The 14,999-nt window shown below is 40.1% G+C and overlaps 1 protein-coding gene across 3 annotated transcripts in view; it reads right to left on the bottom strand.

The window, feature by feature from the left end:
- Positions 1-14,999, bottom strand: part of VAV3 (vav guanine nucleotide exchange factor 3) — a 425,599-nt gene that overhangs the window by 224,356 nt on the left and 186,244 nt on the right. For all 3 annotated transcript variants that reach the window (XR_014054805.1, XR_014054804.1, XM_081493863.1), the window contains exon 3: positions 737-795. Coding sequence is in view for 1 of the 3 variants with exons in the window: in XM_081493863.1 (XP_081349989.1) it covers positions 737-795 (59 nt within the window). In the remaining 2 variants the exon portion in view is untranslated. The remainder of the gene's footprint in view (positions 1-736; positions 796-14,999) is intronic.

The following is a 14,999-nucleotide window of genomic DNA, read 5'->3' as shown; positions in this document are numbered from 1 at the left end:
TTACTGACTGCATAATGCTTCACCGCATGAAAAAAGTAGAATTTAACCAATTTACAGCTGACCTTTGAACAAGAGGATCTGACCTGCACAGATCCACTTATAAACTGACTTTTCTCAGTAGTAAATACTATACAATCCACAGTTGGTTGAAACCCCTGATGCAGAGGAACTGAGGATGCAAAGTATCAACTGTAAGTTATATTCAAATTTTTAAATGTGTGGACAGTGGGTGCCCCTAATGCCCACACTATTCAAGGGTCAACTATAATTCTAAGATTTCATTTAGTACAAAATCTTCAGTATATCTCCTTGTACATATATCATTTTTGTTGTCTGATTAATTCTTAAAATGCCTGAACATTGTGACTTCTTGTTATGGCTTATAAGATATAAACGTACTACAACATCTTTTAAAATATTTATTTAATTAAGCATTTGTCTTAATGAATCACCTGTATAGAAATGTTAGAGGAAGTTTTAAAAAAACAAACGTATCAGTGATTGTCATCAGTAAATTGAGAACAATGTTTCCCCAAGGTGTCTTATTCAACTCTACGAATAAGTTCTTACTTGCTCAACAAATTTCAAATGTCTATTGAGTACTTATATACTAGGTATTCTGAGTGAATGAGATGCAGTTCCTGTGTGCAAAGTGCTTTACAAACAGTAACTATTTGATAAACAATCACTTCACTGAACTGAATGGGACACATGAACCACAGAGAAACCAGCTTACCTGATTCCTGTGGCCAGCGCTATAGGTGTGCGAGAAAGTCGTGATAACGTTTCTATTACCTGAGAAAAGAGGACAGGGTTTATTAGACATGCATTTCATTAAAAAAGACTTATTTTCAAAAACTAGCTTTACTAGCTAATATTAACAATGGCAGCAGAAATGTAAATTTGTAGATACCACAAAAGTGCAGAATGGGAAGAGATATAACTGAGAAGTATAAAACATTTGGGTTGTAATTTTGTCCCTTTCCTAAACTTTATGATGCTAAGCAAATGACTAACCATCTGGTTTGCCGTTTCTTGACCAGTAAAAACAAGGAGTTAGGCAAGGTAGTCCTAAAGGTCTCATATTTCCACTTCTACATGATCTGAAAGACCCTGTGCACTCTTGCACCGTCCAAAACAGTAGCCACTAGACACAGAGAGGCTGTTTAAATTTAAATGAATTCACATTTTTAAAACAAAAGATCAAGTTCCTTAGTTGGGCTAGCTACATTGCAAGTATTGCTCAGTAGCCCATGTGCCTAGTGGCTACTGCACTGGATGATACAGACATGAAACACTTTCGCTATGACAGAAAGTTCTATTGGACAGCACTGCTGTGTAACATGGTAGTTCACAGGGTGGGCTCTCAAGCCAGACCACGTGAGTGCTAATCTTGACTTCACCATTTATTGGCCGTATATCCTTAGACAAACTATGTAAATTTTTTGGGTTTCCGTTTTCTCATCTGGATACTGCTTATAATAATTTAGATTATTAATAATCCTTACCTTATTATAAGAATTAAAAAGATAATGCATGTAAAGTATTTATAGGGTAGCTATTCTTACAAACACCAACTTTAAGAAAACTACCTTATTCTAATTCTAGAAAAAGAATTTCCTACATTACCTTAATTTTCTGTATCTGTTTCAAAAATTCTTTATAAAGATCTTCAGTACTTCACCCTCCCTGTGCTCTGACAGAGCTTTAGCATCAGCACCTAGAAACTGTACCTTCCTTCCCACGTTTGTACCTAACAGCATCTCTTTCAAAGACTTAGGGAGGAAGTCAGTGAGCTAAAGTATATTTTTCTCATGAAACCTGTTTCTACCATAATAGACATAAATTGTCTTAACTCTCTAAACAAAACGTGGAGAGGTTCTATTACACAGTCTGTTCACAATGAGGGGGAAAAAAAGGAGAAAAGGTAAAAATGTATCTCTGGGTTGAGGTAATCTTTGCATTCTTCAGTTCAAAGATGGAAACATAGTTTGCAGTACTAGGTTACTCATAAGGGCATTAGCCACATATACACTTCTGTATCACCTACTTCAGGGGGCAGAATGTTGCTGTGGTTACAAACGGTGAGCTGAGAACACTTGGAGGGTTTAGGCCCCCACCTTTATCATGGGGATAATAACAACTCGTCTCACAGAATTACTGAAAATTAAATGAGACAATGCCTATCAAATGCTTGACTCAATAAATGTGAACTGTTATTAATACACAAAATAAACTTATTATACACAAATGAAATTTAATCAAAACCTTTTATGCAATTTCTTCCTGGTTTAACTGCTGAAGAGCAAAAAAATATAAAAATAAAACACCTAGGTAACACTTGATATCCATAATAAATATTCCAGAATAAAGATAAAGCATCTTCAGTGAGTTTATAAATTCAGAAGACCATAAACAAATAATAATTTTATCAAAACAAACTGATTGCATGATAAAAATAATCATTTGCTAAATTTCCAAAAATATGTATTATTTAGGGAAAAGGCTAGCTGTTGAAGAATTCCAGGATAATCTGTGAAGTAATATTGAGACTCACAAATTAACTACACTGGTGAATTTTAGCATGAGCCTTATCCTGATGTGGCACTGTTCTAAAGTTATGGGGTGAAGTCAGCTTCAAATTTGCTTTTTTCACAGCACCATCACTACTCAATAACGAGAGAAATAGCAACAGCATTAGTATATCTATGTGTTCTACTACTTCTGTTATTTATTTTAACGCAAATAGTAAAACACCAAATTTATAACATGTTCCCATCACACAAGACTATGTGTAGTTTGATTTTTTCATACAATTTTCCACCAGAGGGAGCCAAATGATAGACTATCATTTCACTGAGGCATTGAATATAAGTATAAACATTTCTGAAAATTAACAAGCTGAAACCAATTCCTGTTATTTACTTAGAAGGACTACTTACTGCTATTCAAGGATAGAAAAATAACAAAGATGTAATGTCAGTGGATGAGACAAAAGGATAATATGTATCATGTCTTAAAGTGACTCTCAGAGGACTATCACGCAATTTTGTGTCTATCGTTATACATCAGGTCCATCCAACTCTAAGTTTAGTCAAAGCAAATAATTATTGGTCAATGTAGTGTTTTTAGAACAGTGTGTATTCTATAAAGGTGGGGTGTATCCGGATTTGGAATAGACAAGTACACAAATTAATGCCAGATCCTCAAGCCGTCCATGTGGAGAATGACCTGCTGTTAGAAACATCCATTCAAGTATATTTACAAAAGAAAATATGCCCTAGGGCAGTAAGAAGACTGCCCTTGAAACTGGCCTTGAAATGTCTTAATTTCTAAATTGTTGCCTCAAAGAGTGTGACATATGGACATTAAGTCTCAGAAAGGAGGTGTAACAAGTTAGAATATTTGCAGGTTAACAGGCTGACAACCAACTACTAAATCCACATCATGGATTTTCTTTCCCTACCTACATCTATCCTTTGTTTGATAAGAAGAGTAGCATTTATAAAGAAAATAAAAAAATTCCAGATAATAGGAATAAGAGTGACATGTGAGGAAGGTGGGAGAGGTGAGCAGGGCTTCTGTGTGTATGCTTTAAAAGGGTGAGCTAGATTCCAAAATCCATGAAGGCTCATTGGACAAGTTTAAGGAAGAGAGCAGGGTCAAAATTGCATTTTTAGAAGGTCACTCAGCAATGTGAAGGACAGACTGGAGTAGGAGGACATTGGATAGAAACGGGCCAGGAGATCCACAAAGGGGAGGGTTCTCAATCATCCAGGTAAGAAATGAGAGGTCTCAGCTAAGACAGCAGTAGGGGAGCTAGAGAAGAGGTAGAAATGGTGACGTATTTAGGAACAGAGGCTGATGCACTGGGGAAAATGAAGGAGGAGGAAGCACCCAGGACCATCTGGACTGGCTGCTACAGTGTGGAGGGGCCAGCTCCACCACGGCCCACCCGAAAGCTCCAGGATACTCCAGAGCAGAAAGTTCTCGTTCTCTGTTCCCTCCAAATACCTGACTATGTTTATCCTGAACTCAGCCTGGCTGATTCCCACCCAGAGCCTCCTCTGACCATCTCCCTGCTCCAGAATGGGCTCTTTGTGCCCCCACAGGACCCTGGACATTACTCTGCCCTCGCACCTACCACCTTGTTTAAAAATTTATCTACTATTTAAAATAGTTCAGAAGGACTCATATTTATCTTGTCACCTGAAATAATACAGAAATACATAAAAGTTGCACCCCCCACCCATACACACACACACAGCTCTCTCACTTTCTGCCTAAAGGAAACCCAAGGTAAGAATCTGGTGTGACTCTTGTAAGAATTTTTTTTTTTTTATGATCATTATTTTAGCTAATGTGTTTCTATTATATAGATTTTTCTACAAACATGCTTTTGTCATTTAACAAAATATCACAGATAGTGGTGTCAACACATACAGATCTTCTTTATTCATTTTAATGTTGTACCACATTCCAATGTGATATAATGACTTAACCATTCCCTTGCTGGTGAGTTTTTTCAACATTTTGCTATAGCAATGCTGCAATTAGCATTCTTGCCAAATACCTTTTCAAACATGTGCAGGTATTTCTATAGGAAGGATTCCAAGATGGGATGACTAAGGTATAACCATCACTCTTCAAAAAATTTGTGCAAATTCACATCACACCTGAAGAGTGTGTAAGAATATAACAAGGCAAGGACTTCCCTGGTGATCCAGTGGTTAAGCACCTGCCTTGCAATGCAGGGGACGCAGGTCAGATCCCTGTTTCAGGACATCCCACATGCTGTAGAGCAACTAAGCCCAAGCACCACAACTACTGAGCCCGTACACCACAACTAAGACCCAAATAAATATTCTTTAAAAATAACATAACAAGGCATTCTAATGACCTGTTCATCTGTCTGTCGTTCCCATCCAACAATGGAGAATAACTTAAGGGCAAGGAAGTTGCTTCTTCACTGTTCTGTTCCCATCACTGAGCTCACAGCCAGGTTCCTACAACCACTTAACACAAAAATATTTGTTGCTGAAACAAATGACTAATACTTACCTTGCAAAACTGTTGTGAGGATTAGGGATAATATGTGTAAAGATATGTAACGAGATTAGCCTGCCACAAGTGAGGAATGAATGAATAATTGAAGAAGAGGTCCATTATGAAAATGAAATATTAAGTATGAGAAAGAGCTGCTTATCTCCTCAAACCTAGAGAACATACAGAGTGGCACTCCCCCATCGAAATTTCCCCCTAATGATAATTTTTATTTAGTTTGAGCTCTTTATTTTTTCCATCCCCATTAGTCAGTTTAAAAGCCTTGAAATAAAAAGTATGCAAAAACAGAATGGCAACACTGTATACTAATAAAGCTACCCATTTTAACTCTTCTCTTCATGAGACCTTCTGGCTAATTCTCACCCTCTGCTAATCTAGCACATTTAGTGCTGTTGATACTGTAATTTGTGAGGAAAACAAGTCAACCATGCAGAACCAGTTTGTCATAGCTCCTTTCAAAGTCCTGAGTAAGGAAGCCATGGACATAGAGAAAAACAAGAACCATGGGGACCAGCACACAGGTCCACCAAGAAATGCAAATTAATTATGGATTTACCTCCTTCAGTTATCTACTCTGAACCTTTCTCTCTTAACTCTCTCCCAGAGCAACGAGAAGGCTCTGAAGATTCCTGAACAGGGAACTGGATGCAAGAGGAATTCCTGGAGAAGTGTTCCTTCCAGGAAGGGAGGTTCTGAAAGGGCAATCAGGTGGCTGCAGGCTTGAACCCCATGTGGCAGACAAGCTTAGCAGTCCCAGAAGTTTCTGCAGCATGAAGCTGCCGCCTTGCAGCTGAAGCCACAGACAGGGATGCTGCATCATGGTTCCTACAGGCTCAGAGCAAGTGCCCTGTGGGGTCATGAAGGAAAACCCCAGGCCCCAGATGACACAATTGGGAGTGTGGGCCTGGTCATGCTTAGCTGGGTAATTCAAACAGAAGGACAGGCCTGTAGACTAGCTCAGGGCAACCAGAAGCAGCCCAGAGATCTGGTTTTACCCAAGCACACTATTCTGACAATGAAGCCTTACTCTAAACCCAACCAGATGCTGAGTTTCAGAATAACAAAATATCCCACCTTTTCCTAAGAAATCAACAGAATTCATTACCTTAATTTTCTTTGCAATTCTAATCTCATACAGTATATTACCCCATTAGGATACAGCGTGACTTAGGGCCATTTCCAGCAACATGTCTACATCTTTCTTTCCTAAAATACCTGGTTGTTGCTTTGAATATCATAATTCCCGAGCACTTCTTCTGTGGGGAAAGCAAAGCAGTACAACCAGATAAAATAAACAAAGTATTATTTCTGTATCAAGAAAGTTACGAACTATGGGAAATACATCTGCATTGTTCAAAAGAGTAGAATATCTATATAGGTTCAAGTGGGTCCAAATTATCTTGTGCAGGTCTTGATACTAATCATAAATGCAAGAATTATTCTATATAAATTATTCTGAGGTCTCAAAAGTAAAGTGCCATAGAGAAAAGGAACTTCTCTTTAGGAAAGCAATATACTAGACTGGTTACGATGCAAGCCTAAGACTCATACTTTCTGGATTCTAAATCCCAGCCCCACCTCTCACTAGCTGGGCGTCCACTTAGGACTATGTCATACTCTCACTGCTATTTCCTAATGCCATTGTTGCCACCATCATCATTGGTAAAGTAAGATTTGATCTTTGCAAAGCACTTTAGAGAATTAAATGTGATATCTTCCTCAAGTTATTATATGATACAAAAGAAAACTTTCCAAAGGCTGGGAACATATTTAATAAATTATGTTGTACATTCCAGTACATGATAGCCAATGTTTGCTAATAGCTGCCAACAGTTGCTAAACTGGTCTAATTATAACACTTTCCTCTTTAAAAATGAGGGCTGTGGACGTAAATGTTTTTCTTTTATTTAGTGTTCATTTTCTGCTTCTGTGTAATTAATGTTTAATCAAAATAATCAAATAAAAATTCTAACTCCAAGGTCACTGTATTTGACCTTGCTACAGTGAATTTTAGTAAAAAGCAAGCAAACAAATGTTCCCACCCAGTCTGCTCATGAAACACTAATAAGGACCAGAATAACATACAGCTCATATGGAATTAAAACAGCTCTAAGAATTGACAGTATGGAGGGAGGGGCTCAGAGATCATCTCCTCTCAGTCCCCATTATCTCCATACTTACTGCCTCAAATAAATATAAATATCTATAAAACTCTCAGAGGAAAACACAGGCAGAACACTCTATGACATAAAGATGATAGCAAGATCCTCTAAGACCCACCTCCCAGGATAATGAAAATAAAAATAAACAAACAAGTGGGACCTAATTAAACTTAAAACCTTTTGCACAGCAAAGGAAACTATAAACAAGGTAAAGAAATAACCCTCAGAATGGGAGAAAATATTGTCAAATGAAACAACTGACAAAGGATTAATTTCCAAAATATAGAAGCAGCTCTTGCAACTCGATGCCAGAAAAATAACCTAATCAAAAAGTGATCTTCTTCTCCAAAGAAGACATGACTAACAAACACATGAAAAGATGCTCAATATCGCTCATTATTAGAGAAATGCAAATCAAAACTACAATGAGATATCACCTGATACTGGTCAGAATCAGTTCAGTTCAGTCGCTCAGTCGTGTCTAACTCTTTGCGACCCCATGAATCGCAGCACGCCAGGCCTCCCTGTCCATCACCAACTCCTGAAGTTTACCCAAACCTATGTCCATCGAGTCAGTGATGCCATCCAACCATCTCATCCTCTGTCGTCCCCTTCTCCTCCTGCCCCCAATCCTACCCAGCATTAGGGTCTTTTCCAATGAGTCAACTCTTCGCATGAGGTGGCCAAAGTATTGGAGTTTCAGCTTCAACATCAGACCTTCCAATGAACACCCAGGACCGACCTCCTTTAGGATGGACTGCTTGGATCTCCTTGCAGTCCAGGGACTCTCAAGAGTCTTCTCCAACAACACAGTTCAAAAGCATCAATTCTTCGGCGCTCAGCTTTCTTCACTGTCCAATTCTCACATCTCTACATGACCACTGGAAAAACCATAGCCTTGACTAGACGGACCTTTGTTGACAAAGTAATGTCTCTGCTTTTAAATATGCTACCTAGGTTGGTCATAACCTTCCTTCCAAGGAGTAAGTGTCTTTTAATTTCATGGCTGCAATCACCATCAGCAGTGATTTTGGTCAGAATGGCCATCATTAAAAAATCTGGAGAGGGTGTAGAGAAAAGGGAATACATTCTGGAGAGGGTATGGAGAAAGGGGAACCCTCTTGCACTGTTGGTGGGAATGTAAACTGATATGGCCACTACGGAAGACAGTATGGAGATTCCTTTAAAAAAAAAAAGGAATAAAACTACCATATGACCCAACAATCACACAACTGGGCACATACCCAGAGGAAACCATAACTGAAAAAAGACACATGTACCCCAATGTTAATTGCAGCATTATTTACAATAGCTAAGACATGAGAGCAACTGAGATGCCCATTGACAGATGAATGGATAAAGAAGCTGTGGTACATATATAAAATGGAATGTTACTTAGCCATAAAAATGAATGCATTTGAGTCAGTTCTAATGAGGTGGATGAACCTAGAGCCTATTATACAGAGTGAAGTAATTCAGAAAGCGAAAAACAAATATTGTATATTAACACATATATAAAGAGCCTAGAAAGATGGTACTGATGAACCTATTTTCAGGGCAGCAATGGAGATGCAGACATAAAGGACAGACTTGTGGATGCAGAGGGGTGGGGATTCGGGGGAGGAGAGGGTGGGACAAACGGAGTGGGATGGATGGAGAGAGTAGCATGGAAACATATACACTACCATATGTAAACAGGATAGCCAGTGGGAACTTGCTGTATGACTCAGAGAACTCAAACTCGGGCTCTGTGACAACCTAGAAGGGTAGGGTTGGGGTGGCAGGGAGGTTGATGTATATATATATATACATACACACACACACACACACACACACCTATGGCTGATTCATGTTGATGTATGGCAGAAATCAATACAACATTGTAAAACAATTATCCTTCAATTAAACATAATTTTAAAAAAAAATCCATGTAACTAGAGTGCATTTGTCATTTAATCACAATTTCAGGACAAGTCCTTTGGCTGGATTGCCACCCCCAACCATACGGCAATCCCTCCCAACTCCATCCTATAGAGAAATTCTTGAGCCATCACCACAGTTTATTCAAGTGATCCTTAATTACTTTTAAGTCACAAACTGCTTTGAGAGTCTGATGAAAGTTCTTGGTTCTTTCCTGGTGTTGGAGGGGTGGGGGGACCCTATATACAAATACACACATACACATTAAATATATAAGTCTATCAAACTCTGAAATCCAGGGACCTCTTGAAGACCATTCAAGAATTTCCTAGATTTTCACTCAGACTCCTTCTTTGCCTATAAAAAAACGAAGGTGCAGAAAAGTTAACTAGCTTGTCCAAGGTCAAAGAACCAATAGCAGCAGAACCCAGGTCCCTTATCGTCTACCCAGGCTACTGATCTTTCCAATTCACCCTCTTGTCTATGAATCTCCTGCATTTACTCCTTGAAGATCTACAGAATACCCACTATGAGCTAGACACCCAATCAATTCCGTACACTGAGGATAACAAAATGGAGAATATTCCTACTCTCAGAAAACCCACCAGCTGTTGGGAAAGACCACAAGGGTGATTAGTGAAAACAAAGACCTAGTGTTTCAAAGTACATCCACAACCCAGAGGAGAGAGAGGGGTCAGCTCTCCCCTTTAACCTGAAGGATAAAGTAAGGGAGGCTCAAAAGGTGACCCTAAAAGAGGGGACCCTAGGCTGAACCTTGAAAGGCAAAAGAGAATTTCTTGGACTGTCTGCATGTTAAGTGAGGCATGGTGGGTGAGAGACACCACCCTCTGACCCCATCCCCTCCATCATCACCTGTTCCAATGAGAACATTTTCCCCTTACTCTCTGAGAAGATCTTACTAGTTGCTATTTCCTGAATCATAGTTTCCTTATGTGGTTGATAGTGAATAGTTTTCAGGTTCTAAGAGACAAGGTCACTAAGCAAAATTTTTTTCTAAATCAAACAGACCAGCTCTTGTCTTGTGAGGCATTTCCACACTGCTGGCATCTTGTTGTCTCTGCATTCTCGGCCTCCACTCTCTGCATCAGAAGACCCAGCAGAGCACGGTCTCTTCAAGCCTGTTTCTGCTCCCTATTCCCAAGGAGCCCACAGTCTCGCTCCTCTCCCTCCCCTGCCCAGATCCCCAGGAAACTTTCCAGACTGCCACTTCTCCTTCACACCTTATCCTAGCAATTCCCCCTTTCAAATGTCTCTCAGTCCAACTCATTCTCTCTCCCAGTGCTCCTGCCTTCGTCCAGGCCCTATTTCTCGCCTTGATTATTGGAACAGCCTTCCAGTTCGTCCCCATGCCTTCAACTTCACTCCCTTCAAATTCATCTTCTTCTTGGTGACCATAGAGGCTGTATGAGTTTCAGAACTCTCCATCTGAGTACACCACCATCACCACTATGCACACCTTAAAATTCTTGAATGTGAGCCCTCATGCAGGGATCAAATCATTTAGCTGTCCACTCAGCAACCTTGAGCTGGTCTGCTCCCTTTCAGCCTTATTCTGCCTACTTTCCTCATATTTCCTGTTCAGCCCTGTCCAATCACTTTGCCTGCTATGCTCTAGATAGATTCCAGAATCACACACATAAATTCCAGCAGCTCATAAAATTCACTTGACTATAATTCACAGAGATAGTTTCAAAATGAACACTTTCAAACTCAAGTGCTGGCAGGAGAAAAGCAAACTGGTACCAGCCATGCTAATTTTCTCACACCAAGTAAAGAGAATTTACAACTTTTCTTACACACCGTTCTAACCATCCCCTGGGTCCAAATACCAAAGCAGATGAAACCTGAAATTCATCAGTGCAGAGTTAGGTGTCCAGAAACAAACTCTCTAGCTAGACCCAAACATAAATACTGCTTCTCCTATGTTTACAGTGGTCTGTTAGGATGTGTTGAACTTAGTATGCAAATAATAAAGAATTCAATTATTTGTACACAACTAAAAAATACTTTAGTTTTGAAAATATAATTGTATTTGCAAATCATTTCCTGCCTTAACACAGAGATACAATCTACGAAGATTATGTGACACTTTTAACATGTAAACTACCACAACAGAGAGTTTAGTTGTGGACCCTGTAGGTAAACACTGATTACTCACTGTACAATTATAGTAATGACTCTAGTTCAGCACTTGAGGTTGTAGCAGTGTCATTACCAGTTCACTGAGAACCCACTGTGGCTTTCACACAACTCACTTTAAACAGGTGTGTCCTATGTGTTAGTATCAGGCCAGAGAAGACATTGTTTATGTGATCAGAAATAGACTGGGAGAGTTCTTTGTTACTTAAGGGACTTGGAAATAGAATGAATTTTCAAAACTGCCCACAAATCATTCAGCTGGGTCAAAGTTAACATATTTTCCAAACCCGGCTCACTTTCAAAGTCACGCAGAGACCTCTGCTCTTTGGCTTCCTGCTTCCAGCATGCTGCCCACATGGCTATTCCTTCTTTAAAGGATGAAAGTGCCTGGAGCACAGGAACAAACAGGCAACGCCGCCAGGATGACAGGTCCGATTGTGGAGTAGAACATATCCCTTTCTGCCAGCCTGGAGATGCCTCATCTTTAGTCCCAGACCAAGGTCTGCTCCAGAAATGTCTGCAAAAGTTAGCCTCATATTTCAAATCACCTAACAGAAACTGCACCTCTGCCTACAGGGCTAGGTGAACAAAACGACAGTCCTTAAATGTAGCTTTGTTCTGGCTGGTTTGGTAACACTAGTCATTTCATATTGCTTAGGAGTACTTGTTTTCATATGCACTTCAACAGTTAAAAAGCAGGTAAACTCATTCTTTATTATGTTATAAATAGTTTCCTAACCAGAGGTGATAAACAGAAATATGTGAGCCACACAAATAACTTGAAAATTCTAAGAAGCTGCATTAGAAAAAATGAAAAAGAACACAGCAATATGTAATCAAGACAAAAAAGCAAGACTTTTATATTGTTTTTTTTTATTTTAAATCTTCAAAATCTGGAACGTATCTTATAGTTAAGCATATATAATTCAACCAAGGCATATTTGAGTGCCCAAGAGTCACATGTGGTTAATGGCTATAGACAAGTGTTAGTCGCTCAGTTGTGTGCAACTCTTTGCAACTCCATGGACTATAGTCCACCAGGCTCCTCTGTCCAAGGAATTCTCCAGGCAAGAATACTGGAGTAGGCAGCCATTCCCTCCTCCAGAGGATCTTCTTGACCCAGGGATCGAACCCATGTCTCCTGTGTCTCCTGCATTGCAAGCAGATTCTTTATAGTCTGAGCCACCGGGGAAGCCCAATGGCTATAGACAAGTCCAGACAAAAACCTTATGAGTGCTAACACTATAAAGGAGAAGCAATCAGATCCATAGTGAAGAAAAGGATGGGCCAAACCATTCACTTTACAGATGCAGCTGGTAACTACGCATGATACAGCTCCATCAGCCTCCTCAGCTTGATGTACTCAAGACACAGCCAGAGCCTACACTTCTGGAGGCCCAGGGCCCATTTCAACAGAACGAGGAGAGTGCTAAAGAGACCAGGAAAGGGAGTGGGGAGCCCTGGGGGAGGAGGAAACTGCTCTTCCACGCAAGCCTTCTCTAGTTCACATTTTCCTGCCATCTCTAAGTGCCAAGTGTTTAATCATTCTCTCCACCTGTCAATCTGATAGTCACCCATCAGGACATTCATCACCTACCCCAGGCTCCACCCCATGAGATTCACTGAAAGCTGGGCAAGTCCTCTGCCCACAATGTGCTCACAGTAGGGTTGGGAGACAGACAAGCAAACAATCACAGAGATGCAGATAAACCATTACCCAGCTGATAAGAGTTGTGGAGGGATGGCGCACAGCGCCTGTAAGAGTGCAAGGACAGACAGTCCTTGTCCTAGACTCCAGGGGAGGCTTCTTTTAGGAACAGACATAGGAATTGAGATCTGAGTTTCTAATAAGTTTATTTTTAATTTTTATTGGAGTATAGTTGATTTACAATGTTGTGTTAGTTTCAGGTGTACAGTAAAAAGTGAATCAGTTATACCTATACATATATTCACTCTCTTTTAGATTCTTTTGAGCAGACACTCCATTCCAGCATTTTTCATGCAAAAGCATTAATGTTCTCAGTGTGTGATAGCCTAAATGTTTGCATCCCCCCAAAATCAATATTTTTAAAACGAATCCCCAATATGATGGTACTGGGCAATGGGGCCTCTGGAAAGTGAGTGGAACCTGAAGGCTAATGGGATTGATGCCCTTATAAAAAAGACCCCAGAGAGCTCACACTCCTCTTTCTCCACATGAGGACACAGCAAAAAGATGTCTATGAACCAAGACACAGGCCTCACCAGACACTGAATCAGCTGGCACCTTGACCTTGGACTTCTCAGCCTCCAGAACCATGAGAAATTTCTGTTGTTTAAAGTGCCTGGTCTATGGCATGTGGTCATAGCATCCCAGATGGACTAAGAAAATGTCTAACATCTTCCCTTCTTTCCATTTATTTTTCTTTCTCACGAACAGGGAAGACAGTGAGTTCCAGAGATCCATAAATTTACCAGTTTGTGAGCCAGTCTGCACTGTGGTAAGAATGGGCCCCCAAATGTCTGCCTCCAACAGTAACTTCTCCCATGCAAGCAAAGTAATGCTCAAAATTCTCCAAGCTAGGCTTCAACAGTATGTGAACCAAGAACTTCCAGATGTTCAAGCTGGATTTAGAAAAGGCAGAGGACACAGAGATCAAATTGCCAACATCTGTTGGATCATAGAAAAAGGAAGAGTTCCAGAAAAACATCTACTTCTGCTTCACTGACTACACTAAAGCCTTTGACTATGTGGATCACAACAAATTCTTAAAGAGATGTGAATACCAGACCACCTGACCTGCATCTTGAGAAACCTGTATGCAGGTCAAGAAGCAGCAGTTAGAACTATACATGGAAAAACAGACTAGTTCCAATTTGGGAAAAGAGTACATCAAGGCTGTATATTGTCACCCTGCTTATTTAATGCATATGCACAGTACATCATGCAAAATGCCAGACTGGATGAAGCACAAGCTGGAATCAAGATTGCAGGGAGAAATATCAATAACCTCAGATATGCAGATGACAACAACCTTATGGCAGAAAGCAAAGAGGTACTAAAGAGCCTCTTGATGAAAGTGAAAGAGGAGAGTGAAAAAGCTGACTTAAAACTCACCATTCAAAAAACTATGATCATGGTATCCAGTCCCATCATTTCATGGCAAATTGATTGGGAAACAAGGGGAACAGTGACAGACTTTATTTTCTTGGGCTCCAAGATCACTGCAGATGGTGACTGCAGCAATGAAATGAAAAAATGCTTGCTCCTTGGAGGAAAAGCTCTGACCAACCTAGACAGCATATTAAAAAGCAGAGACATTCCTTTGACGACAAAGGTCTGTAGAGTCAAAGCTATGATTTTTCCAGTTGTCATGTATGGATGAATGGGACCAAAAAGAAAGCTGAGCGCCGAAGAATTGATACTTTTGAATTGCGGTGTTGGAGAGGACTCTTGAGAGTCCCTTGGACAGTGAGGAGATCAAACAGTCAATCCTAAAGAAAATCAGTCCTGAATATTCATTGGAAGGACTGACGCTGAAGCTGAAGCTCCAATACTTTGGGCACCTGATGTGTAGAACTGACTCAATGGAAAAGACCCTGACGCTGGGAAAGACTGAAGGTGGGAGAAGGGGACGACAGAGGATGAGATGGTTGGATGGCATCACCGACTCGATGGACATGAGTTTGAGCAAGCTCTGGGAGTTGGTGATG

Source organism: Giraffa tippelskirchi, chromosome 5 (genome assembly GCF_054371585.1).
Source record: "Giraffa tippelskirchi isolate mGirTip1 chromosome 5, T2T-mGirTip1v1.2.pri, whole genome shotgun sequence".
Classification (NCBI taxonomy): domain Eukaryota; kingdom Metazoa; phylum Chordata; class Mammalia; order Artiodactyla; family Giraffidae; genus Giraffa; species Giraffa tippelskirchi.
This window is presented reverse-complemented; position numbering and strand designations above follow the sequence as displayed.